At 42.3% G+C, this 25434-nt stretch overlaps 1 protein-coding gene across 1 annotated transcript; it reads left to right on the forward strand.

The window, feature by feature from the left end:
• Positions 1-11139: 11139 nt before the first annotated feature.
• On the forward strand, positions 11140-24453 carry aif1l (allograft inflammatory factor 1-like). The gene is made up of 6 exons (XM_072454556.1): positions 11140-11317; positions 11491-11552; positions 13017-13083; positions 21882-21923; positions 22206-22368; positions 23621-24453. Exons 1-6 carry the CDS (start codon positions 11299-11301, stop codon positions 23706-23708), a joined length of 441 nt encoding a protein of 146 aa, XP_072310657.1. The 5' UTR covers positions 11140-11298; the 3' UTR covers positions 23709-24453.
• The last annotated feature ends 981 nt before the right edge of the window (positions 24454-25434 follow it).

Consider the following 25434-nt stretch of genomic DNA (forward strand, 5'->3'; position numbering starts at 1 on the left):
GATATAGCCTTTGTACTATTTAAAATTGAGCAATAGTTTAATTTGTGCTGCTCACAACTTTTGGGGAAATATTGTGTTTTGCATAGAGGACTACACTTTCACTCTTCATGGAAAACATGATGAAAAGCATGATCTTATACCTGACACCTGTCTCCTTCTGCCCCCTCCTGTTTTTCAGGTGCACCCTTGAAAACCATGTCAGATTACCCAAATGGGGAGGGTGCTGAATTATTAATGGATGCAATGATATCTGTCAAATTAGCAGACATTAAATCCTCACAAATCTGAGAAAAAACGTGTCAGTAAAAGCAGCTGTCAGGGCGGACACAGCAGCTCAAATCCTTAACATCAAAGATAGTTAGTGACATAACCCCTGCTTTGCCTCTCATCCCGCTGCACAGCCGGTCTCCAAATGAGAGCCGGAATCTGAGCTAAATTTAAGTGGCCCAAAAATCTGTTCCCCGCCAGGAATACCACAATTCAAGCTCTGGAAATATAATTGTTGACGTTCTCATTATTTTGTTGGACCAAATAGTGGAATGGTAAACAGGAATTTAGATGAGGAAAAGGCTCCACATTTAAATATAGATTCAGGCGGGAAGTAGGTAATGTATCATAATAGAAAATGCATGCATATATATTGCATTGACCCGTTATTAACCACACGTGCTGGACACCCAAACAACCATCCCATATCTGATAAAAAGATTTCTTTGAAGGAAACATTTTTGTTGAATAAAAATCAATGGTGTAGTAAAATATGTGTTATGTTTCATGAGTCTGAAAATAAATAGATGGTTACATTTCTTGTATATTTGGATTTATGTTGTAAAAACTTGAGCCCGGATCACTTTGCTATCATACCTTCAATGTGCATGACAGGTTAGACTACACATTTCCCCCAGTTTGACATATAGGGTGATGTTTATAATCTTACTTCCTGATTGGACATTAACAGAAAATGTGACAAAGAGGTATTTATTCTACAACTGTTACCTAGCAACCATACTGCTGTAATACATATTCACCACAGGTCTTATCCCACCAAAACAAAGTAAAAATGAGAAAAACATGAAACTGTCAAATACAAATTTCAAGCATTCAGTGGGAAAATCATATTTCTCTCCAGCTCTGCATAAGAATGAATTCTTTAAATAGTCACGTTCAAGGGTGAAATTGTAGCTTCTCACTTTTCTGCTTTGCCTAAGTGTTGATTACAGTCATGACAATGTGAGAAATGCGGAAATGATTTACATAAATAATAGGTGTTACTGTAAATACACAGCGTTGGAATACATGCAGAAGAACAGCATTACTTTTTTCAATCTTGCAGCATTCTTGCAAAATCTCTGTTGTTCAATTCCATTTATTTTTGTAAGGGCCAAAATCACAATGGCAATTGCCTCGAAGGGCGAAAGTGAAAAACAACAACATCAAACAATGTTCATAGGAAATGGGCAAATGTTTCAGCATCCCGTGCTCTTAGACCCTCCTTATCGCCAAGGAAAAACGACCAAACCTCTTTGTGAAAATGTTGAAACCTGGAGGAGTTCCACAGTGAAGGAGGGATCCGACTCCCACATACGGACAGGCGGACGCGCTTAAATTTGCAGAGATACTGTGGAGCCGGACCTGCTCAGGAGGAGAAGTAGTTCTTCGAGGCAGATGAAGAACTGTTCATCTGCAGTAGAAACTGTTTCTACAGGCAGTTGAAGAGCATCTGGGTCCACAGGTTATGTGCCTGAAACTGAACCACTCCCTGAGGGTAATGGAAGAAGGAGAAAAAGATGTGAACAGCAATGAACAGCTTAAAAGTGGATGAAAAAATAAATTAAAGTAGTCAGAAGCAGAGGATAGAGCAGAGGATCCAGCTGCCATACTTCCCCCTGCATAGTTGCTCCTAGGGCAGCGTAGCTAAGAAACTGTAGGTTTTTATTTCAGTTCCTAACTGGCCTGACCATAAGTGATTTCAAAGAGGAACGTTTTAAGCCTGGTCTTAAATGAAGACACTTTGTCTGCCTCTTTAACATGGACAGGAGCTTGGTAGCTAAACGCTCTGCCTCCTACTGTGCTTTTAGAGACTCTTGGGACCACCAGACGGCCAGCACTTTGCGAGCTCTGTTTGGATGATATGGTACTATAGCATATTAGAGGTAGAATGAGGCCATGTCATTTAGGGCTTTGTAAGTCAGGAAGATAATTTAAAATTTGATTCTAAACTCAACAGGGAGCCAGAGAAGAGATTGGAGCACCGGCGTTTCTGTTAATAATATTGCTGCGCTGCATATTTTTTTCCCCAAATCCGTGTTAAGTGGCAAATATCAGCACAACTCAGACAATATGTTAAGTACAGAGCAGATTCTCTTCTCAGGCGCTAATTAAGCAACATCATTTCAAACGTACAGCGATAGTGATCAAATTACACAAACCTTTGCTTGCCATTCACACAATCATTCACACCTTATTTCAGACTACAATAATACAATTGCATGCATGATAGCATTTAGCTGAAATATCTGGGGGGAAACAAACTAAAGGGCTGATTTAAACATGAGTGAAAACCCAGTCTTCATACATGTATTCACTGGATGAACCCACTGAGAAATGTCTTCTTTGCAGTTTACTTATCCATCAAAGTTGCTCGTTGACCTTCTTGCAGTGACATAGAACCAATGTGTTTTTTTGTGCTGCTCTGAAGCGAAATGTGCATCAGATAAAGTGCATCAGGTGTAGTAACATTACTAAGTGGGCTACCCTGGGGTGTCAAAGCAAGCAATGAATGCCGTGAATACAAAAAACCCAATGTTCTCATTCTTGTTCTCCAGCAGCTCGAATGCGCCGTGTAATGAAGGCAGGATATGCACCAGGTGAACAGACAGGCTAATACCCACTTAAAACTCCACTTTCAACTAATCCCTGCATGCTCTCCACCTTTAAACTGCGTGAGGGGCAGCTCTGGCACCTATATGCGGACACCAGGACTCAGCCCTCACAGCAGCACTGAGCCAAGACACACGATCATTCGGCGTGGACAAAGGAGAGCGAGCCTGCATGAGTCTTGCCTGTTCCATGTATGTTGTATTAAATCAAGGACCACTGCTGTCTTCAGTCCGCCTTTATTCAACTCTACAGCAACAGGCAGAATCTCATGGGACTGACGGTGGAAGCACATGACGCATTTGTCCATTGTTGAGAATAAAGGGCTTTTTTCATGTCTGGTAAATGGTCATATACTTGCAAAGCCCAAACCATGCATTTCTGTGATGGTTATGATTATGTCACAATGCTTTTATAATGGGAGCATGAAATGAACCTGCAATCTCGAATCTCCAGGTGTTCTCAAAGTCCCTCACTGTATTAATGTTTTTTGAATAACAGTCAGATGTGGTTATCCATTATTTATATCCAAGTATTTTAATAATGCCAATTGAACAACAACAACTGGGGTTGAGTTGCTCTATTGGTGCAGAGAATATTACATTTAATTGATTGCAAGCTTTTAAAAAATTGAATAATATTTATTTTGATTAAGCATATCCAAAGTCTGTTTTACCACCACAGTGGCCTATTCTTTGCAATCACAATCACAATATAACAAGCCTTTATCAATTATTATTTTAGTTAACTAACATTTGCCAAGTGTTATATGTTTGCAAGTTAACAAAAGGTGTAGGTGCAACTTGTGTGTCCCGTCCAATAAGATAAGAGAAGTTAAGATATGCCTTTATTTGTCCACACATAGGGAACTTACATTATATTAAGTAGATACAGAAGAAAGGAACAGATAATAGAAAAAAACTCTTATAAACAAAACTCCTATGTACAGAACATCTCATATTCTTAATAGGAAAGTGAAAAAAAAAAAAAAAAATGTAATTAAAATTGAAAAATAAAAGTAAATAAAAATATAAAAATAAGCTAACATAGGACAAAATAATAGATGGGTTACTGCTGAAATTACTTCCAAATAAATATATTTTTATTTGCAGAGTCTTGCAATCCCTCATTCATTCAGAAGTGTTCCATCATAGAAACATTTTCAAAGATAGTCATCTGGACACTTTTAAAAATCCATCCGAAAGTAATTTCAATCTGGGGAGCTGGTCTGAGTTGACCTGTTAAACCTGGTTTGGGCCATTACTGTCCTATTGTGATCCGACTGCCTTTTTTCACCACTGTTAAGCACTCGATAAGCATTGATTGGCTTGTTTTCTCACTTGACTTTGACCAAGATTAGAGCGCACTGTTGTAAATGATACCTTAAAAAAACATTTCTGTTCAAAAAGGGTTTATCTTTTCTCACAAAATGGCCACCTTCACACCACTTTCAAACCTTCTCCTGCTTAAAATCTTGACCTCACTGTCTTCTTTAGGATGAAGATGCACGACCCATTGCAATCCAGGATTAGAGTGCCTTCTGTGTTGATCCAGACAGTGTAGTTGTTATTTCGTCTCCCCTATGCTATGCTCCTACTAATCGGATAGGGCATTTTGTACTTGGGATGAAACCGTTTGTTTTACGGTGTTCATTTGGGTTATTTATAAACCTTTCTGTCATCTGCATTTGAGCCATCCTTCAACTAGTGCTTAAGGTGCAGGGTAACAAGGTAACAAGCAGTTCAATATTCAACATATGCATTAATGTTGTCCAGTTGGTCCTACAGCAGTTCATTGCTTCTTTGTGGTTGCTGGACTTTTTTCTCAGCCCACAGACATGCTCTGATACTGCATGCCCCGAGTATCCCTCTCAACAGCTCATGTTCCTGAAAATGGTGCTTTCAGGGTCACTCAAAGCGCACACACATCCCTGCACCTCACCAAGGCTGCAATTCAGACAGCCACAGACAGCCAGTGAACAAAACATAGGGTTTATTCAGCAACATCAATGTGACTGCCATTTTAAAAAGAGTTGGGTAAAAAAAAAAACATGAATCAAACATGAACATGTGTCGTGGCTACGACAGGGATATGATGTTTAGGTGGATGTCTTCCACATGAATTCCAATTTATGGGTTAAATGAATAATTGACTGTATTAGTTTCCAACAACGCCACCCTGGATTGGTGCCAGGGACACATACACAACTAAGGCAAGCACAAATTCTTTGAGTGGACCAGGAGACTCAGATATAGGAAAACAGTTCACAATTTATTAAATCTAAAGACAGAATAAATGAAACATTTGTATTTTTAATAATAAAACTACTACTACTCTCATTCACACATTCACACCTCTAAAAACAGTAGACACATTTAAACAATTCACCGAAATAACAAAAGTAAAATAAAACAGCAGCCCAGATTGTCCCTTAAGGGACTTAGCCCAATTACCCTACCAGGAGGTGGCGCTGGTCCTTAGCAGCAGGCCTGGGACCCGGTACAGTCCCACAGTCCAGCTGGGGGCCAGAGCCGACACTCGAAAACTCCAAACGTTGATATGTTACAGTCTGTCAATGTAGAAAGGGGCCGGTGCGAACGTGCCCAAACCCACCAAGGGCACTTGGAGGGAAGTTCTGGGTTTGGGGTCGGAGGAGAGACCCGCGGGGTTACCAATCCGGTGCTCGAATCTGTGCACTATGCGCGCCGTGGCTGGGAGGAATCCCGGCGCACAAAGCCTGCACGTGACGTCACGCACGGGGCGTTAAACCTGGGGAGCGTGCGGCACGAGTCATACAGCAAGGTTTGAGCAGGGTTTGGTGAGCGCACGATGCGCAAACCAACCTGGTTAACACGCTGGTGTGATCGCTGGCTTTAAGCCTAAACTTTGGGGTGTTTTTGGGGCGATCAGAGCGAATGCTCCGGTCCTCGTGCCGCTTGCATTGCTCCCAGGTGGCGGGTGACGTCAGGCGAGAAGGGCCAGCGCAGGTGAGGAAGCCTCCTTTTAAAGGCCCAGGTCACAGGCCATAGGCTGTCAGGGGTTATGAGGGCCTACTGCCACACATGCACAAGCTTTACAAATGCAGAAGGTTGTGGTGCAGAAAATGAAGGGATTTTATACCTGTTTGAGGAGAGCAGCAGTGGAGGTTACAGAGTTCACAAAAGTCGAATTAAGCAAAAAGTGCACTGCTGAAAATGTGTCAGATGTACTAATCCCAAATAATCTCTAAAAAAACAGCAGTCAAAGTCCTATGCATGTTGTTATAATAAACACCATGTCCATGCTTGTGTATTTCACTTTATATATTTAAATTGATATCCAAATAAGGACACATAATACACTGATTTGAGAATCATCTTTGTGGGCAGATTTGGTTTTGTGGTCTGACACTATAAATGATCCATCAGGTGAAAAAGTCGATGTTTTGTCTGACATTGGGGCATGTGGAGGGCTCTTCTGTGTGTTCCTGTCACTCGACCCTGGATCAAAAGATGTGTGATGGATTACAGAGAGGCCGGATGGATGTGAAATGGACAGATCTCAGGAAAAAGTTACTTTGCAAAAGCTGTTCAACCTTTTCAACTGTTGGAATTGTAAGCATAGTTACTAATAATGTATGTGTAATTATGGTTTAATTATGGTACTAATTGGATCAGGAACTGTTAATGGCCCTGTTAGAGCAAACTTAAGTAAGAGGGATTGCAGTGTCACTGAAGTAGAGTTGGGCAGGTTTTATTTGGTGCAAGGAGGTCATGCAGAACAGTGCAGCGATGTTTGAAGATATTTACTCAGAGACCTGTTTTTAAATACACTCCAGTCTCCTAGTGCCACTAGGTGACCTGTGGAAAACCGGTGCACCTAAGAAAACCCACCCAGGCACAGGGAGAATGTGCAAACTTCCACACAAAGATTCCACTTAGCTGTGAGGAAATAGTGATAGAAACTTAAGCAGGTCTCTTTTGGCGCCCTAGGCAAGATCTCAGAAGGTGACCCTGCTCCCACCTGGGATAAAACAGACTCATCATTAGATCATGAAATGTGTGTCTCTGAATTCAATTCTGATTTTCTTTAATCCTTTATTCTGGGGTATTTTAAATCAATAAATGCATATTTTATAACAGTACATTTCTCCTAACAGAGACAACTACATTACACAGACCGATACTTCATGGTCAGCTGGACTACATCTTCAGTGCATGCTCTTTGAAGTATTACATGCACATTTCTTTGTTCAGTTCCTCAACAATGGTTTTCAAGGTGGGTTTGAGCTCACAAGGACTTAACTACACTTCATCTTTGTAATCTTTATTTAATCACAAGCAGAGCTGATGTAATGGCTATACAACTTTGCAGCATTACAATCTAAAACAAGGTAATATTCTGTGTAGGTTGTTATAGGTAAAACATTTGAGATACAAAATAATCTTGTCACAGTCATATCTGGTAATCATAAAGCCCAGCTTTTAAGACAGTTATGTTGTTTTCCGTTAGTCAACACTGCCCTCGTGAGGCCAAATTGTAAAACTGTACATCCATTATTATCAATAATCTCCAAACCTAAAATATTATTCCAAGACATTTTCTTTAAAATAACAATGTCTACAATTAAGTATCACCTGTCACAACCCCTTATTTGTACAAGAAAGATGAAGATCTGTGAAACACACAAAACAACTGTATCAACCATGAGTGCTCATGTCTAGCCTAGATCTTCAAAGAATTTACAGAACAAGGATAAAACTATTCTTCCTCACTCATAACTGACTCATGACTGTGTTCAAAAAGATATTCTGTGTATGGAAGATAAGCAAAAGGAAAACATAGATATTCCAGGTGGGATTCTTTTTTTTAGGTTTTATCTGTATGTCAACTTTAAGCTCAACCACAGTATTTATTAGTGTAGAATTCTGTGGTGTAAATTAGCTTTTTAACTGTCGGATTGCTGATTTGTTGCTCCTAGCTCTGTAATTACGGGGCCTATCCCTGTTCAATTCAATTTATTTTTGCCCAAAATCACAACAGCAGTTGCTTCGAGGGGCGACAGTGAGAACAGATTAATCAATGTTCATACGGACTTGTCAATGTCCCAAGCTGGATATTTGTCCTCCTTTTTGGCAAGGAAAAACTGCCACAGCCAAACTGAGACTACGAACTTCCATCTCTGCAGGACCTGTAAGTCTCCAGGACTCTGGGACGAGCAAGTCGGATCACAGCCGACCCTTCTCACCCTGGACATGGACCATTTGAGCCACGCCCCTCAGGCAGGAGGCCACTCCCCTCAGGCAGGAGGCCACTCCCCTCAGGCAGGGGGCCACTCCCCTCAGGCAGGAGGCCACTCCCCTCAGGCAGGAGGCCACTCCGCTCAGGCAGGAGGCCGCTCCCCTCAGGCAGTAGGCCACTCCCCTCAGGCAGGAGGCCACTCCCCTCAGGCAGGAGGGAGGCCACTCCGCTCAGGCAGGAGGCCGCTCCCCTCAGGCAGGAGGCCGCTCCGCTCAGGCAGGAGGCCGCTCCCCTCAGGCAGGAGGCCGCTCCCCTCAGGCAGGAGCCCACTCCGCTCAGGCAGGAGGCCACTCCGCTCAGGCAGGAGGCCGCTCCCCTCAGGCAGTAGGCCACTCCGCTCAGGCAGGAGGCCGCTCCCCTCAGGCAGGAGGCCACTCCCCTCAGGCAGGAGGCCACTCCGCTCAGGCAGGAGGCCGCTCCCCTCAGGCAGGAGGCCACTCCCCTCAGGCAGGAGGCCACTCCGCTCAGGCAGGAGCCCACTCCGCTCAGGCAGGAGGCCGCTCCCCTCAGGCAGGAGGCCACTCCCCTCAGGCAGGAGCCCACTCCGCTCAGGCAGGAGGCCGCTCCCCTCAGGCAGGAGGCCACTCCCCTCAGGCAGGAGGCTACGGTCCACCCGGACCAGAACCTCCCGCCACAAGAACAGTTTCTTTCCCTCTGCTGTTGGACTCATGAACACTTCTTAAACATTGTCACTTTAACCATAATTTAATCACTCACTGCACTGTTCACTTTCTGCACCACATCTGTAAATTCAACTGTAAATTTAGTTTTGTTTATCTTATAGCCTATTTTTCACTTGCAGTCATGCTTTTAGAGACTACTACTACTACTACTACTACCACCACTGATAATAATAATTGGCTCGAGCCAATATGATGACAAGTCACGCCTAATGGAATTGATCTACGGAGCTCATATTTCACTCACTAATGCGTTTTTATGGTCTGATTGGAAATAATGAATACCCATGTAACACATTTACTCTATAGCGCCCCCTACCCATTGTGTGAAAAACTCAACATTGTCTGATTTGATTGAAACTCATGGGTTATATTCTCTTCAAGACGCCATGAAAAAATGCACTACAGATATTGTGTATTTTTCACTATTGGCCAGCAGAGGCGCAATTAATGACTTCACTTCCTCTTCCTCTCTTATTTTGATGGGACATTTCCTCTTGTGCCGCGTCTTAGCATTAGCATTAGTCAGAATCAGAAATCAGAATCAGAAAGGTGTTTATTGCCATTTATCGATGAACAATAAATCACAGATATAGGAACTTGTCCTGGTCGTTCGATGCAACACAAACGACAAACATTGAACACTTTATACAGAGACAGCATGATATGTACATTCTAAATAAAATATGAAATAAAAAGTTTAGTAGTGCAAGAAAAGAAAAAGTGCAATGGGAACAAGGTGCTTAGACAGTGTTCATGAGTCCAACGGCAGAGGGAAAGAAACTGTTCCTATTATGGGAGGTTCTGGTCCGGATGGGCTGTAGCCTCCTGCCTGAGGGGAGTGGCCTCCTTTCTGAGGGGAGTGGCCTCCTGCCTGAGGGGAGTGGCCTCCTGCCTGAGGGGAGTGGCCTCCTTTCTGAGGGCAGTGGCCTCCTGCCTGAGGGGAGTGGCCTCCTGCCTGAGGGGAGTGGCCTCCTTTCTGAGGGCAGTGGCCTCCTGCCTGAGGGGAGTGGCCTCCTTTCTGAGGGCATTGGCCTCCTGCCTGAGGGGAGTGGCCTCCTGCCTGAGGGGAGTGGCCTCCTGCCTGAGGGGAGTGGCCCAAATAGTCCATGTCCAGGGTGAGAAGGGTCGGCTGTGATCCGACCTGCTCGTCCCAGAGTCCTGGAGACTTACAGGTTCTGCAGAGATGGAAGTTCGCGGCCGGTCACCTTCTCAGCAGATCATACAATTGCGCTGTAGTCTCAGTTTGTCCCTGGCTGTGGCTCCAGTGTACCACACTATGATGGAGGAGGTGAGGAGGGACTCAATGATGGCCGTGTAGAACTGCACCATCATCTGCGCTGGCAGCTTGACTTTCCTCAGCTGTCGTGGGAAGTACATCCTCTGCTGGGCCTTCTTGATGAGGGAGCCCATGGTGGGCCTCCACTTGAGGTCCCGGGTAGGGCACGTTGTCTGCAGGATAGTGTTTGGATTAGCGGCTGGTCTCTGTTGCTAGGTGACGGAGGTACAGGGAGGAGGGGGTACAGTGTCATATTCTTTAGACTTTAACCTAAAGAATAAAGTCTATAGAATAAAGTCTAAAGAATAAAGTCTAAGAGAATGCAGTGTGATACTGTGTGTGTATTGCAAGACATTTTTGTTGCAGTCTGGCGGTAATGCAACAATTGGATGCCAACCGCCATAAAACAACAACAACAACAACAACAACAACAACAACAACAACTATTCTAGTCACAAAGACATATCATGACCTCATGGGCTTTGTAACACCAAAGCAATGGAAGGAGTACTTTTACGGACAACGACAGTCTGAGGACTACGAAAAGTCTGAGGAATAAAGTCTGGCGGTAATGCAACAATTGGATGCCAACCGCCATAAAACAACAACAACAACAACAACAACAACATTTTTGTTGCTGAAAATTTAAATCTACAAGCCTTTTTCTGGTCATATATCTTAACTCTTTTATTTCGTTTAAGTCTGGAAGATATATTTCAAAATGGTAAATTGCCATTGCTTGCTTAACATTGGTGCACACAGCTATTACACGTATCTGCACAATACACGCTGGAGCAGTTATTTTAATGAATAGATCCATAAAGTTCTCAACTATCAAAGCTGAAGGGTGTCTTAGTAAAACCATGAAGGGTAAAAAATAAAAAATAAAAAAGTCTTAAATGAAACCACAGAGTCGTCTACTACACGTTGTTAAAGTCTGCGTATGTGCGTCAGAAAACACGCGCGCTGACTTTGCTTTTGTGCACTTTATTTTGAAGTACATTTCCGGATGAACTTCTGCCCGATGCGTTTATCTTTGCACCGGTGCCGCCTGCAGCCGCTGAGCTCTGCAGACCAAAGAGGGGCCGTGTGATTGTCGTGGTCCGTGGACAGTGGACAGTGCGCGGTCGCCTTGTGCTTGAGGATATTTCACCTGTCTGTGTCAAACGGGAAAGGTCCACCATGCCGTCACACGCTCAAGGTAAAGAACGCACACATGCTCTTCTTTTCACGCGCGCGTCTTGTGTGCGGTGCGTCGGTTTAGAGCGCACAAAAGAAGAGCAGCGGCGGCGGCGGCAGGAGCAGGCCGGGTGACCGCCTTACGTGCTGCTAAGCCAATAAAAGAATTAAATTAACCTCGATATCTGTTTGCAGGCGGGAAAACATTCGGTCTCATTAAGGACCAGCAGCGGCAGAAATTGGAGGAGATAAACCAGGTAAAGTGCGTGTGCGTGTCCCGCGCGTCTCTTCTGCGCCTCGTGGGAACGTGGAGGTGACGAGGGCGCTGTACACTTGACTTGGCAATGGCTTTGTGTCACTGTCGATCTGGGCTTGTGTTATTGATCTGCGTGACCTCTTGTCCAGTGACACCTGTTGCACCGGGTGTTTGACTTGACCCTTTCTGTAAAAACATGTTCTTATCGCGCTGGCCTTGACCGCTATACACGTGGGTGTTTCTTGGACTGGATACAGCCAGTGTGTGACAAAGGTAGATACAGATTATTTGGCTGTTGTCCACTAAAGACATGACCTGCTGACCGATTAGTCGACTAGAGGGGACAGCGGTGTCTCAAATGGTCAGTAGAGCTCTGTCAACACTAATAGTCGTCAGTATCTCTAAGATCTGACCATGTTTCTGAGCCAAACTGCTCTCAGGACTATCAGGGCATGCGAGTTCATTCAAAAAAACACTATATTTATATGTTAAAACGGCATATTAAACTGGTGATGTAGTCCAAAAGCTTTAGCTACCTCACTTCCTGCCTTTTCATTTTTTTGTTACATATCAATCTAAATGAAATAGTCGACTAATATGATTAATTGAATAAACAACTGGCAAATGGCAATCCTGATCTTGAAATGTTGAATAACTATGCACAATAATATAGAATAATAAAAGGCCTGTCTGGAAATGTTATGGTCATCTCGATCAGATTGAGGAGCATTTCCTATAGTATTCTGTGTAGTGCTTCAGTGCAGTGCATATTACAAGAATTTGGAGATTAATTGCGAAAACACGATAACATTGCGTTTGTTGTTTTGAAGATATGCGTACAGGGCAATATTGAGTATATTGCATATATTAAAAACAAGCTGTACATTGAAAAAATAACTGACACTTTAAACGTAATCGTTAATCAAGGTGATGTAAGGTAATTATTTCTGCACTGTTGTGGTCATTTCATAGTCCGTTCACGTTTAACCTAGCACGTTTCTGATAGATTGCTCAAATACGGTCTGTATGCAATCTCACTGAGGCCATGCACTAGGTTACATATTCCTCCCTGTTCTCCAGAGAAATCCTGAGATGGGTCATTCTTTGTGTGCAGCAGTGGCTCACTTTGGCTGAGTCAGGCCGCCTCTGTACACATCCACTGGAGGTGTTTATGTCTTAATTATAAACTGCACGAGACACATCGAGGTCAACAGGGAAAAGCTAGCGGCTAAAGACCTCCTCTTTTCCTGTTCTGAGAGAAGATGGAGGCGACTCCCACTGCAGATTGCTCCATTATAATTTCATTAGCACTGGTTCCTCTGGGTATTATGTTCTTTCCATTTTGCCTCGTGTTCCACTTAATTAGCAGACACATTCAGACATGAGAACAGTGTTTGGATTTAGATGGGTTGCTTTTATATGTACACACTTATCAGCCAGCTTTTTACTCTTTGTTTCATCGCAGGAATACTTGGTAGACAAAGACTACAGGGATGAAGAGGATCTGGCTGTTAAATTGGAAGGTTTTAAAAGTAAGTTTGCAGTCTTTTTTTTGCTTCTGGTGTGTATCTTCTGTCCAGTCCTACATTTTTTAGAGTGAACCCTAAAGTATTTTGTTTTCTTCTGTGGTCCTGCATGGCCTGGGAGGAATGTGCTGCGGGGCGTTCCACAGCCTGTTGATATACTTTTCAATTTTTTTTTTTTGTGTAAACTCTTTTGTCTCCGGGGGATAAGAACGAAATGTTTTGGGTCGAGTGATTTAAAGGAACATTGCAGCTTTTTGAAACCGTTTGAAGGAATAAGACAAGCCAGTATTTGCTGTATTGTGTTCGGCTTTTCGTCCAATTAAATAGAGAAAAGAGCAATTCCTATTAGACATTAATGAACAAAGAATCTTGTCCAGCTGAAGGAAATGGAGCAGTAAAATCTACGTTAAACCTAGAGTTCTTTTCCTCTCTCCTATGATACTCTCCCACTGACCCAGGGGTGATGGGGAAATATTTGTCTATTCTCTTGTCACAGCCATCCCACCACCACCAACAACACGCCTGGATAATGTATAGAAAAGATGGCTCCTCTAACACAAAACCAACTGTTACTGGGATATTGGAAATGAAGGACTTTCTTTTATTTCTGTTTTAGTGTTTGAGGCAGTATTTCCCGTTTATTGGAGATGAAACCCAGTATCTCTCTTTCTTGTTTTACAATAAACCTTTAGGGCTGCAGTTGTTTATAGTGGTCAACTAGTCGCAAATAGTTTTTTAGATTTTATAAATGCATTTTTAACCAAATAAAGGTTGAAATATGGTGGCTGAAGGCTTTTAGATTGAGATTATTTACAAATAAAGTGTGTTATAGAAATGGATTATTCTTTTTCTTTTTTGGCATTTTGATTCAATAATGGTTCTGTCTTTGTTTATAAAAGGTCTTTTTGCATAGGTTGTCTGTATTGTCCAAATAATGATCAAGATTATCATAATACAATTTACGATTATTTTAATAGTTGTCACAATTACTCTGATTCATTTTGGCTGCCCTAAAGTTGGTGGGATGAGTCACAAGTACCACAAGATGAGGTGAAACAAGAGATGATAAATGCATTGTGTGATCCAGCCTCACATTTTTCGATTTATTGTATGTAGACTATTTTTGCTGTCATTGTAGCACGCTTTTTGGAACTACAGCTTTATTCAAAACATTTTTTTTCTTACCAAAGCAAACACAAGGGAAACCTTCTCACAAGGTCATTTTCCTTGTGTGTACAATCTTGTGGGAATGTTATCTCACAAGATCTTGTCCCAATAAAATCTCAATTGTTGTTTTGGAGAAATTACAAAAAGGATCAGGTCTATTGTCAGCAATAAAACTATGCCTAAGCCTGCAATAAGAGCTGATATGAAATAGAATAGAAATAAATAGAAACAGGAACTTGCAGTATAGTCTTCCAAACAAGCGTATAAAGTGATTCTTTTTTTTCTGAGCTTGTATTTGTTTATTCACGTCTTGTGTGCGACTTGAACCTCGACATTTACAGCATCGACCGCCTTCGTGGTGATCGTGCTGAACGCAGACCTGAGCAGGGAGAAAGGGAGAGAGAGCCTCTGTGACCCGGGACTCTTCATTGATGTTCAGGGGGTCAAAATTACCAGAGTTGTGGTAAAAAGAGAATAAATGCCCTTTTTTTCATGGCGTCTTGAGGAAAGTATAACCCATGAGTTTCAAACAAACTCATGGGTTATATTTTCAATGTTGAGTTTTTCACACAATGGGTAAGGGGGCGCTATAGACTAAATTTGTTACATGGGTATTAATTATTTCCAATCGGACCATAAAAACGCATTAGTGAGTGAAATATGAGCTCCGTAGATCAATTCCATTACTTGTCCTTGAAAAACAGGAAATTAAGCCTTTTTTGAGGGCGTGTTACACGAATACCGTAAGGAATATCAACATTTTTAAAAAAATATTTATTAAATTTCAATGTCTCTAGATTTAAACCCTAGGTTTGTCGTCCGATCGAGCTCAAAACAACAAGTACGATTTTGAAAAAGAAAGTCAAACGTTTTAGTCGTCACAAGGAGCTCTATCACTGTTCCAAGTTTCATGTGCCTTGGCCTTAAGCGTTTCATGTTTGTCTTTTTTGCTCTAGGCGCTGTTGCGACGGGTGTTCTTGCAGGCTCTATTTTATTTTAATTTTGGGCCGAGCCGATGCGAGCTTGATAATATTTGAAAGCCAATATGATCACACTCATACGCCACTTAGGAACTTAGGTTTATGGCGCACGGCATAATGTCAGATGGCGCACTGCGTTAAAAGCGGCTGCTTTATTTTGTAAAAGCATCAGAAAATACGCCGCTCCTAAGTGGCGGAGTGTGATCATATTGGCTTTCCATAATAATCGCGAGCGCAAATTCTTAAAGTACTTTTTCTTAGACCGGAGAATGCAGAAGCTACTCGTTTTTTTCCCCTAATCGGCCCCCGTACCCCCAGACAAAATTATTTGGACGATGTGTTTTCAAATCCTTTCTAAAAGCCTGGTCTATACCCATGTGTGACTTTTCATCAATGTTCAGGGGGTCAAAAATGGCCGAGTTGTGGCAGAAAACCATGAATAATAATAAGAAACCAGGCGAGAACAATGACTCCTCGCATTCCATGGAATTAATTCCATTCCATGGCTCGAGCCAATTATTACTTTTGTAGTTTTCTGATGGAAGGTCAATTATGGTCTTAAAATTGCTATGCAGATTTTCTAAAATCTGCAATTTGAGTGTACCAAGGGTTGTTGTGTTCCTTGTCTGGATGTCTGGACCCTTTGTAGCACTGCAGACTGGGAAATGTCATATTGACTTGCCAGCCATTTCAAAACATGAAAAGTAGTTTGCTATGTTACAAACATAATCAATGAATAATTATTGACTTGCTCTATTCTTGAAGAGTTATAAGTTTCAACCTTTATCACGTCTCACAGGGCAAAAGGTCAAAGGTTGGTGAGGTTGGTGGAAATCTACAGACCTAAGTGTTGTCCTTTGAAACAAATTTCTGGGCTTGTAGAAGATGATAAACAGGCGGCCCCCGGACATTTCTCTTGAAAAGAATGTGTGTGTGCCTGAGGGGGGGCTCTCTTCTGACTCGACGAACAAGCGTAGCATTGTCCTGTCCCACTCCCCAGGGCTTCAAAGAGTTAAGTTTCCTCCTTTCTCTGCCTCCCCACACAGAGCTCCCATTGTGAGATTGAAATAGCAAGCGTAATCGGACCAAAGTGGCCCAGAGAAAACAGGTGACGAAATTTAGGAAGACGCGGGAAAAGGGCCCACCATCTTCCACTGCCATTTAACCACGTCAACAATCTCTGCTTCATTACCCTCGATTCAACTTTTAATGATATCCTGAAGATTAAATGCCCATATTTCTCTTGCATTTCCCCTTTACATCGTCTTCTATCTCGTCCCTCTGTCGTCTTCAGCTGTGCCGGTGTCAGCTGCGCTCAGCTTGGTTTTCACTGGCTCTCACACCTGTCGTTATCAGCTGTACGAGACGCTCCCTTTTGCAACTGTCTGAAATGACTGTCGTGTTTGAAGTCTTCATTGTTGCTGTTTACTTGACAAAAAAGCTGGTAACTAAATCAAAGTATAGTCAAATATATTGTATTTTCCGAACTGTATGTCACACCTTTTTTCATAGTTTTGGCCGGGGTGCGACTTTTATGTGATATTCGTTATTTTCACACTGGCAACCTGGCATGTCACATGTAAATTATTTTCACTCCGCAAGAGGGCGCTCTCGGCTCTAAGCGACGCAGAAGAAGAATCAGCACTTCCTCTACCTCCGGAGTTTGCAGAGTTGTTTAAAAGTGACACAGAGGAAGAAGAATGAAATGGATTTAGTCTTTTTGACTTGGATCCCATTTTTGTGTCCTCGACACCATTTAAAATATCAGACACTGTTAAATATCTAGGCATTAAAATCACAAAGAACCCAAAATGTCTTTTTAAATGAAGAGAGATTATTATCTCAAAACCTCCCAATCTACATTCCATTTTTCCAAATTCTAGTCATATTTCAAACTCCATCCATCCATTTTCTACCGCTTGTTCCCTTTCGGGGTCGCGGGTGACTGGAGCCTATCCCAGTGACTTCGGGCCTTAGGCGGGGTACACCCTGGACAGTGCCAACACAGAGACATAGACATTACAGACAGTTCACGCTCACATTCATTCACTAGGGCCAATTTAGAGTCACCAATTTTGCCTAACACATGCATGTCTTTGGACGATGGGAGGAGCCGGAGAACCCGGAGAGAACCCACAGTAACACGGGGAGAACATGCAGACTCCACCCAGAGAGATCATGTGATGTTGGTCTGGTCCGGGAACCCACGATCTCCTTCTTGGGAGGCAAGAGCGCTAACCGCCTTTGCCACCATGCACCCCATATTTCAAACTGATTATCTCTTCTATTTTGCCCTTTATCTAGGGATCTAAGGCTCACAGAATATCAAAGCAACATCTCCAAAAACCAAGGGAGGTCTGGGGTCTTTGCCAATACGAGAGTGATGATATGCTGGCAATTAAATCAAGACCAGGAGCCATTAGCTGTAGTTCCCTCTTGGCTGACAATTGAACGCAGTTTAGTTTCAAATACATCCCTCCAGGCAATTCTTTGTTCATCTCCAAGGCCAGTGTCCTCCCGGAGAGGAGGGCACTTTATTTTATTGAACTGTCAGAAAATGTGGTCACAAATAAGGTTTTTGGAAATTCCTAATACTTCAGTGTATGATCCCATATGGCGTAACCATGCATTCCCTCCTTCACTCACAGATGTAGTCTTTAAAGAATGGAGTCGTAAGGGCATAGTATCCATCAAAGATCTCTACATTAACAAACTGTTTTGCTCATTTGAACAATTGCAATCCAAATTTGCCCTGCCTAAAACTCATTTTCTTTAGGTTTCTACAGTTGAGAAACTACATCAGACAAGATATCCCAGCATTTGATTCCCTCCCTGAGGAAAGTGCTTTGTTTCCGATATTTTTAGTCTCTCCAGAGGCCTGATCTTGGTATTAATATTCGCTTAATATTGCTCAACCCGCTATGAATATCAAACAAAAATGGGAAGAGGATCTTAACATTTCAATCAAGGATGACATATGGCAACGAGCCCTGAATGGTATTCATAATTTCTCTATCAATGCCAGACTCCAGCTAATACAATTTTAAGGTCATTCACAGGTTGCATTACTCAAAAGTAAAGTTAAATAGAATTTTTCCTCAAACGTCACCTCTCTGTGAGTCGACCTAGTTCGCTTGCCCACCAATTCTGGTTGTGTCCATTGATCAAAGGTTTTTGGTGTTTCATATTTGGATGGTACTCCCATGCACTTAAAGTAACTATTGACCCTGACCCCGAAACAGCTCTTCTTGGTTTTTCTAGTACCCTGGAGAAGATGGATGATAACACTTCTTAAGATATTCAAGATAAGATATTCCTTTATTGTCCCACATGGGGAAATTTCATTGGTGCAACGCAGGTAGATACAGAGGTAGATACAGAAGAACAGATCACTTATAGGAAGTCTGAAAAACACTTTCAGTAGAAGATCTCCTATAAATAAATAAATAAAAACTCCCATAGACAAATAAATAAATAAATACATAAATACCATTGCATGTGATCACGACAGTAATTGCACATGAATATGTGTCACGACAGCACATAGATTGCACATGAATTTCACAGTAATTGCACATGAATTGCACATGAATTCCAACAGCAATTGCACATCAGTATTAGGTTAGGTCAGTATTGCGAGTGTTCAGTACTAACAGTTTTTGTTATAAAGTCTGACAGCAGCAGGAAGGAAAGACCTACGGAACCTTTCCTTCACACATCGAGGGTGGATCAGTCTCTCACTGAAGCTGCTCTCCAGAGCGGAGAGAGTGTCCTGCAGGGGGTGAGACTCATGGTCCAGCATAGATGTGAATCTAGCCAGGACCCTCCTGTCCCCCACCTCCTGCACCGAGTCCAGAGCACAGCACAGCCCAGGACGGAGCTGGACTTCTTGATGACTCTGTCCAGCTTCCTCCTCTCCCTCTCTGTGATGCTGCTGCTCCAGCAGGCCACACCATACAGGAGGGCCGATGCCACCACAGAGTCATAGAAGGTCTTCAGGAGTGGCCCTGTCACTCCAAAAGACCTGAGTCTCCTCAGGAGGTAGAGCCGACTCTGGCTCTTCCTGTACAGTGCGTCTGTGTTATGAGTCCAGTCCAGTTTGTGGTTCAGATGAACACCCAGGTACTTGTATGAGTCCACTCTCTCAATGTCCCGTCCCTGGATGTTCACTGGTGAGGGGGCAGTGGGGTGGCGTCTGCGGAAATCCACCACCATCTCCTTGGTCTTCCCCGCGTTGATGAGGAGGTGGTTCCGCTGACACCAGTCCACAAAGTCCTGCGCCAGTCCTCTGTACTCCGCGTCATCGTCGTCCGTGATGAGTCCGATGATGGCAGAGTCGTCAGAGAACTTCTGCAGGACACAGCTGTCCGTGTCATGTCTGAAGTCTGCAGTGTAAAGGGTGAAGAGAAAGGGCGCGAGGACAGTGCCCTGGGGCGCCCCCACACTGCAGGTCCGAGTGTCAGACACACAGTTCCGAGCTCTCACAAACTGGGGTCGGTCTGTGAGGTAGTCCAGGATCCACTCTGCCAGGTCATACTCCACACCAGCCGTCTCCAGCTTGTCCCTCAGGAGCAGCGGCTGGATGGTGTTGAAGGCGCTGGAAAGATCGAAGAACAGAATCCTCACAGAGCTGCCAGGCTTTTCCAGGTGAGAGAGAGAGCGGTGCAGCAGGGAGATGACGGCGTCCTCCACTCCGATGCCAGGCCGGTATGCAAACTGCAGCGGGTCCATGGCTGAGCTCACGGTGGAGCGGAGGTGGTCCAGGACTAGCCGCTCCAGTGTCTTCATCAGGTGGGACGTGAGAGCCACTGGCCTGAAGCTGTTGAGGTCTTTGGGGCGCGGTGTCTTAGGCACAGGTACCAGACAGGAGGTCTTCCAGACCTGTGGTACCACCCTCAGCTTCAGGCTCATGTTGAAGACATGCTCCATAACTCCACACAGTTCATCTGCGCAGGACTTAAGGAGCCTGGGGCTGATGCCATCAGGTCCTGCTGCCTTCCTCACTTTAATCCTCTTCAGCTCACTCCTCACCTGTGCTGCTGTGACAGTCAGTGGTTGGCAGGGGGACCGTGTGCTGGGGGGATGGGTGAGTCCAGGCGAAGTGGGGAGCTGATGGTCCGGGGCAGATAAGCGAAGAGGAACAGATGCAGGGCATTGTCCAGCTGTGGAAGAGGGAGCATGCAACTGTGCAGGGGGAGGGGCGGGTGACCGATCAAACCTCAAGAAGTGAGCATTTAAATCATTTACCCACTGTAGATCCCCCTCTGTCTGGGCAGGGGGGATTTTGAAGCCCGAGATGGTCTTCAGGCTCCTCCACACTCCCTGAATGTTCTTTTGCTGCAGCTGCTCCTCCATCCTCCTCTTGTAGCCGGCCTCAGCCTGCCTGATCTTCCTCCTCAGCTCCTTCTGCACAGCTCCTCCTTGTTCCCTGACCTGAAGGCTCTCTTCTTCTCCGTGGGCTCGCTCGGAGCTAGCTCACGTCACAACAACACAACGAACGCAACGAAAAGCGCTCAAATCCAGCCGAAAAAAGTCAAAAACAGTTGAATTAAAAAACTATTCCAGCGCGTGTCCCTATCGCACAGTAAAATAGAAAAAATATAATAATTATATTTACAAAATATAGGAGATAAAGCACAATAAGTGTGAGAAAGAAGAGAGAGCGTTTACACCGGGCTGCCAGCTGTACCAGCGCCTTATGACAAAAAAAAAAAAGTGACTTATGGTAATTGCTAAAAGATGCATTCTAAAATTGTGGAAATCTGATTCTCCACCGCAATTTAAATCCTGGCTTAGGGAATGAATAGGAATTCTCCATATTGAGAAGTTGAGGTATGAGGTGTCTGGAAACCCTCAGAAATGTTACATTGTATGGAAACCCATTCTAGAGCATTTGAACCTTTAGTGGCCCCCTAACTATGTATATTTCACTGTCATAGGATATTAATGCGGACAACTTTCTTTTTTCTCTCTGGAAGTTCTGTACCCAAGCATGTTTGTTATTTTATTTGTTGTTGCTTTTTGTTTTTCTAAATTGTTTTATGTATGTTAGTTATATATGTATGTTTGCTTTATTGTAATTGTTAATAATGTTTTATACATATGGCAGAGGAGTTAGTGAATGGTCATGTGTTATTTTTCATTAACAGTAAGCTTGATATTTTTACTGCTGTACTTGTGTGTGATGTTATTCTATTTTTTAAACTTATCCTTTTTTCAAATATAAGAAGTATGAAAACTAGATGCTCGTTCGAACAAATATCAAAACTGAATACATTCGATAAGTAGGACCAAGTGTAACTTTTACTGAAGTTGTAAAATGGTCAAGATCTCTTAATACAAATATTATTTTCATTGTTTTGTGCTGAAAATTACTGTAATTGAAGTGCTTTATTTCCCTTTGGCATTGAGTATCGTGTGTGTCCTTTTTACTATCAAAATTGTGTTTGTATTGTGACATTATCAATGTTCAAGAATGGTACATGTCAAGGAAATTAAACAAAGTCACTAGACATTTATCCATTTCAGTTTCATGAACATAACTTTAGTAAAAACATGTTTACCTGTTAGAGGTAGTGAATCACTATTTAAAAAGGTAATGGCAACAGATATTTCACAGATCACTAGTATTCTAAACCCAGTACTGTGTCTTTACAGATAAGTATGCTGAATTTGACCTGAACGACCAAGGAGAAATTGGTGAGTACACTTTTATGCCAAATGCAGAAGCGCTCGTGTCCTGAGCCACGTGAAGGCGACAACACCGTAATTAAACACGTGTGTATTATCTGGGCCATGACATCACACGGCTTGTGCAGGCTTAGATTTCAGGTTAGTGTTGTTTGTAAAATTACACCAATTGAGCTCAGACCTGACGTTGGCTCTAATTAACCCAAACTTGCATAAACGCGTCGCTACTGCCTCGGTGTCAAGATGAACTCGACGTGAATTGTTTTTGCTAATTTTACTTGATTTTTCTAGAAATGATGGGTCTGAAGAGGATGATGGAGAAGCTCGGCGTACCTAAAACTCACCTAGAGTTGAAGAAGATGATCGTCGAGGTAACGGGAGGCAGCAGCAACGCTATAAACTACAGGGACTTTGTGAAGATGATGCTCGGAAAGCGCTCCGCAGTACTGAAGCTGTGAGTACACGTTTGGTATTGTCCTACTGACCTCATTGTCTGTGCTCACGGGCCATCTGCTGTTAATGTGGATGCGAAAATTATTTGCAGGAGTATTTTTTTTTTTTTTTTTTTGTATAAATAGTGATGTCAGAGACCACATGTTTGTTGAAGGTCACAGCCGGTCTTTCCCTCGTAACTTGGCGTTGTGTGCTTAAGTAACGGATTACCAGGTGATTAGGTGACTGTCACATAATATTAACAGAGACAAATGAAACTTTTTTTTTTTTTTTTTTTTTTTTTTTTCTTTTAAACTTTTTGTTTGTGACTTGTTTGTGACATCTTTGATCATTTCCCGTGATTTCCAGTGAATAATAGTTTTTGTATATATGGTTTTGCTTTGGACTGGCTGGTAACTTCAGTAGGCTCATAATTCAAACGCAAAACAAAGAAAATAAACAACTTCTGTGTCTTTTAATACTTAAATCATTCATTTACCCCAGTTACTATTATTTCAGTTGCTCCTACTCGACCAAGAGAATACCTGTCCAATTGCAGTGTATCAGCAGCGCTTGACGTGTGAAACGAGGCCAAGATGGTGCCAGATTTTTTCTTTTTTTTTCTTCTCCCAGCTCTCAGGCTTAGTGGAGCTTTGCTGAAGTTTCCCAAAAAAGGAAATTAAAGGCAGCCAGTGAGAATAGCTCCAGATCAGTCAGATCGTTCACTTTATTCTGCTGCACGACTTTACCAACCTTTTTCCCTTTTCAATTATTTTTTTTACTTTTTGACATCCCTTTCACTTTTTATAACGATGATAAAACACACCCTTTGTTTTAGAAGCTACTGTAAAGTAAGTGACAAAGAGACTGACTCTGGTCTGAAATTCTGAAAATAAAATGAACTAAACAAATGATGCTGTTCTGCGTTTTGTTTGCTTGTTAGGGCATCATTCACGTTTTATTACAATTGCAGATTACAACTCAAGGTCAGGCAGGTACTTGAGGTCCCCTTTGCTATTCAACCTTCTGTATTTAGCAATAAACTCTCCTGTAGTTTAATAGATGCAATGTGGATAATAAAACTAATGCCATAAGGTGGAAAAGTCAGCAAAGCAAAGCCAAGAAAACCTACCTAGTGCACCTTTAATTAACATATTCTGTGTCTTACAAGGGATGAAGTGTGCTTTTTGTGTTTCATGCCTGTATCTCTTTTCACATATTTGTTTATTTTTTTTGACAATCTGAATTCAAACACTTCCCCCCCCCCCCCCCAGTGTCTTAATCTTCGAGGACAAGGCCAATGGTTCCGCGTCCAAGCCGTCAGGACCCCCTCCAAAGCGGGACATTGCCAGTCTGCCTTAAGCCCCGACGCCTCCAGCCTACAATAGAGAGACTGTTGGCCGTCGAGTGTAAATGGGCCTCTCTTCTTCCATCGTCGTGGGTGTTGTTATAGTGCGGGAACAATCTGTGAGGATTTGAACTTTGTGACTTTATCATAAATGGCCCCAGTGTTGTGTACTCGAAAGACACATGGACTCCATGTTGGACTGTGAATATCTTTTACCCGTTTTAGTATGTAGCAAGGTTAGTTGTGGAAGTACATTTTGTGTTTCATTGCATTTTAAGGGAAATTCTGTCATTGTGTTGTTTTTACAAGATGCTTTTTGAAAACATTGAATAATTTGATCTCAGAACACATATTTCCCTGTGCTCAGTCTTTTTGATAGGCTCTTTTTACTAACTATGCTTCAGATTTGGCACAGTTGATACATAGACCCATTGAGAAGTTTGAAAGAACACTGATCCAATTGGTATGGGTAACTACTGAATGTTTTAATGAGGACCTGACTCCAGAACACATTGACTGTGGGACTGTCTTCAACCTCAGATGGACAACTCGGATCACAATGTTGATTTCATGTTGAAATGTCAGTAGTTACACATATATAAGTAACATTATTCTCCTCAATCATTTTCTCCAAGTGCCTCAGTTTGCAACTTGATTGAGGAAATGCTTGAGATATTGAATTTGTTAAGTTATTGTTGTAACCTTTTAAATATGTGTCTTTTTTAACATTGATTTGTTGATTAAATTCTGTTTGTTGTACATATGTTGAATGGGAATTTTCTGTATTTTCTTTTCATAAATTAAATTAAATACACAATTGAGTGTTTTTACTACATTCCTATTACTGTTTTATCAAGTGTTTTAGTGTTTTTTTTTTGTTTGGTTTTGCTGTTGTGCCTGACTGTCTTTTTTTTATTTCAGTTTTGAAATTAAACCCTCCCATGTTTGTAGGGCCATTGTACTCTGCTTTAATTAAGTTAACTCTTTGTAAGATGCACATTATGCAGGCACCAAGTAATAAAAATGATTTCACTGAAGAAGAAGTGAGGTGTGGGTTTCCTCTGGACTCATAAATCTGAAACAAGCATAAGAAAACTCTTCCAGCCAAGGTGCTCCTGACCACTATGAGCCTCGGGTCTTTCAGGCATTGATGGATGGGTCAAAAGCAGCGTTGGGAACAGTGGGGTCAGACCAGCCACCCATTAAACTGCCATTAAATCAAAGTAATGCAATATTACATTTAAAATTGAATCAATTCTGAAATCATATCCAAAACAAGGTTAGGTAAACTTTGACATTCTTGGGAGGAAAACTGTTTTTAATCAAAGAAACGTTTTCAAAAACAAGTATGGTAATTGTCCTGTTGTTAGGCCGATTTGCAAGCTACAAAACATTTAACAGTTTAGGGAAATTTCTTTACTAAAGTGTCATACGACAATATTTATCCGAGAAAGTCACTGATAAGTTGAACTAGGTGCTGTGGGGTAATTTGTCTATTGGGTTTGGTAGAATTGGTCTAATTTAAATGTATACTTTTAGATTCTTATATGTATTATTTACATATAACAGTACTCTGGAGTGCATATTTACAAAATAATACATACATTTATTTTGTCATTATAAAATTCCTCATAGATCACTATATAAAACTATATAAAGCTTGTAAATATTTATTTACAAGTTTTATTCATTACGGTCGAAAAGTCAGGCTTATATTTTGGAACGACACTGACATCTAAC

This window comes from Eucyclogobius newberryi, unplaced genomic scaffold (genome assembly GCF_026437365.1).
Source record: "Eucyclogobius newberryi isolate DKJ021-1_F unplaced genomic scaffold, fEucNew1.0.hap1 SCAF_2, whole genome shotgun sequence".
In the NCBI taxonomy this organism is placed as follows: domain Eukaryota; kingdom Metazoa; phylum Chordata; class Actinopteri; order Gobiiformes; family Gobiidae; genus Eucyclogobius; species Eucyclogobius newberryi.

What these genes read in the sequence shown, in the direction of transcription:
- aif1l (XM_072454556.1), top strand. An exon ending in TAAATTGGAAGGTTTTAAAA is followed by an intron (nt 13,084 to 21,881) that starts GTAAGTTTGCAG and finishes GTGTCTTTACAG; the next exon opens with ATAAGTATGCTGAATTTGAC. An exon ending in CGCTCCGCAGTACTGAAGCT is followed by an intron (nt 22,369 to 23,620) that starts GTGAGTACACGT and finishes CCCCCCCCCCAG; the next exon opens with TGTCTTAATCTTCGAGGACA.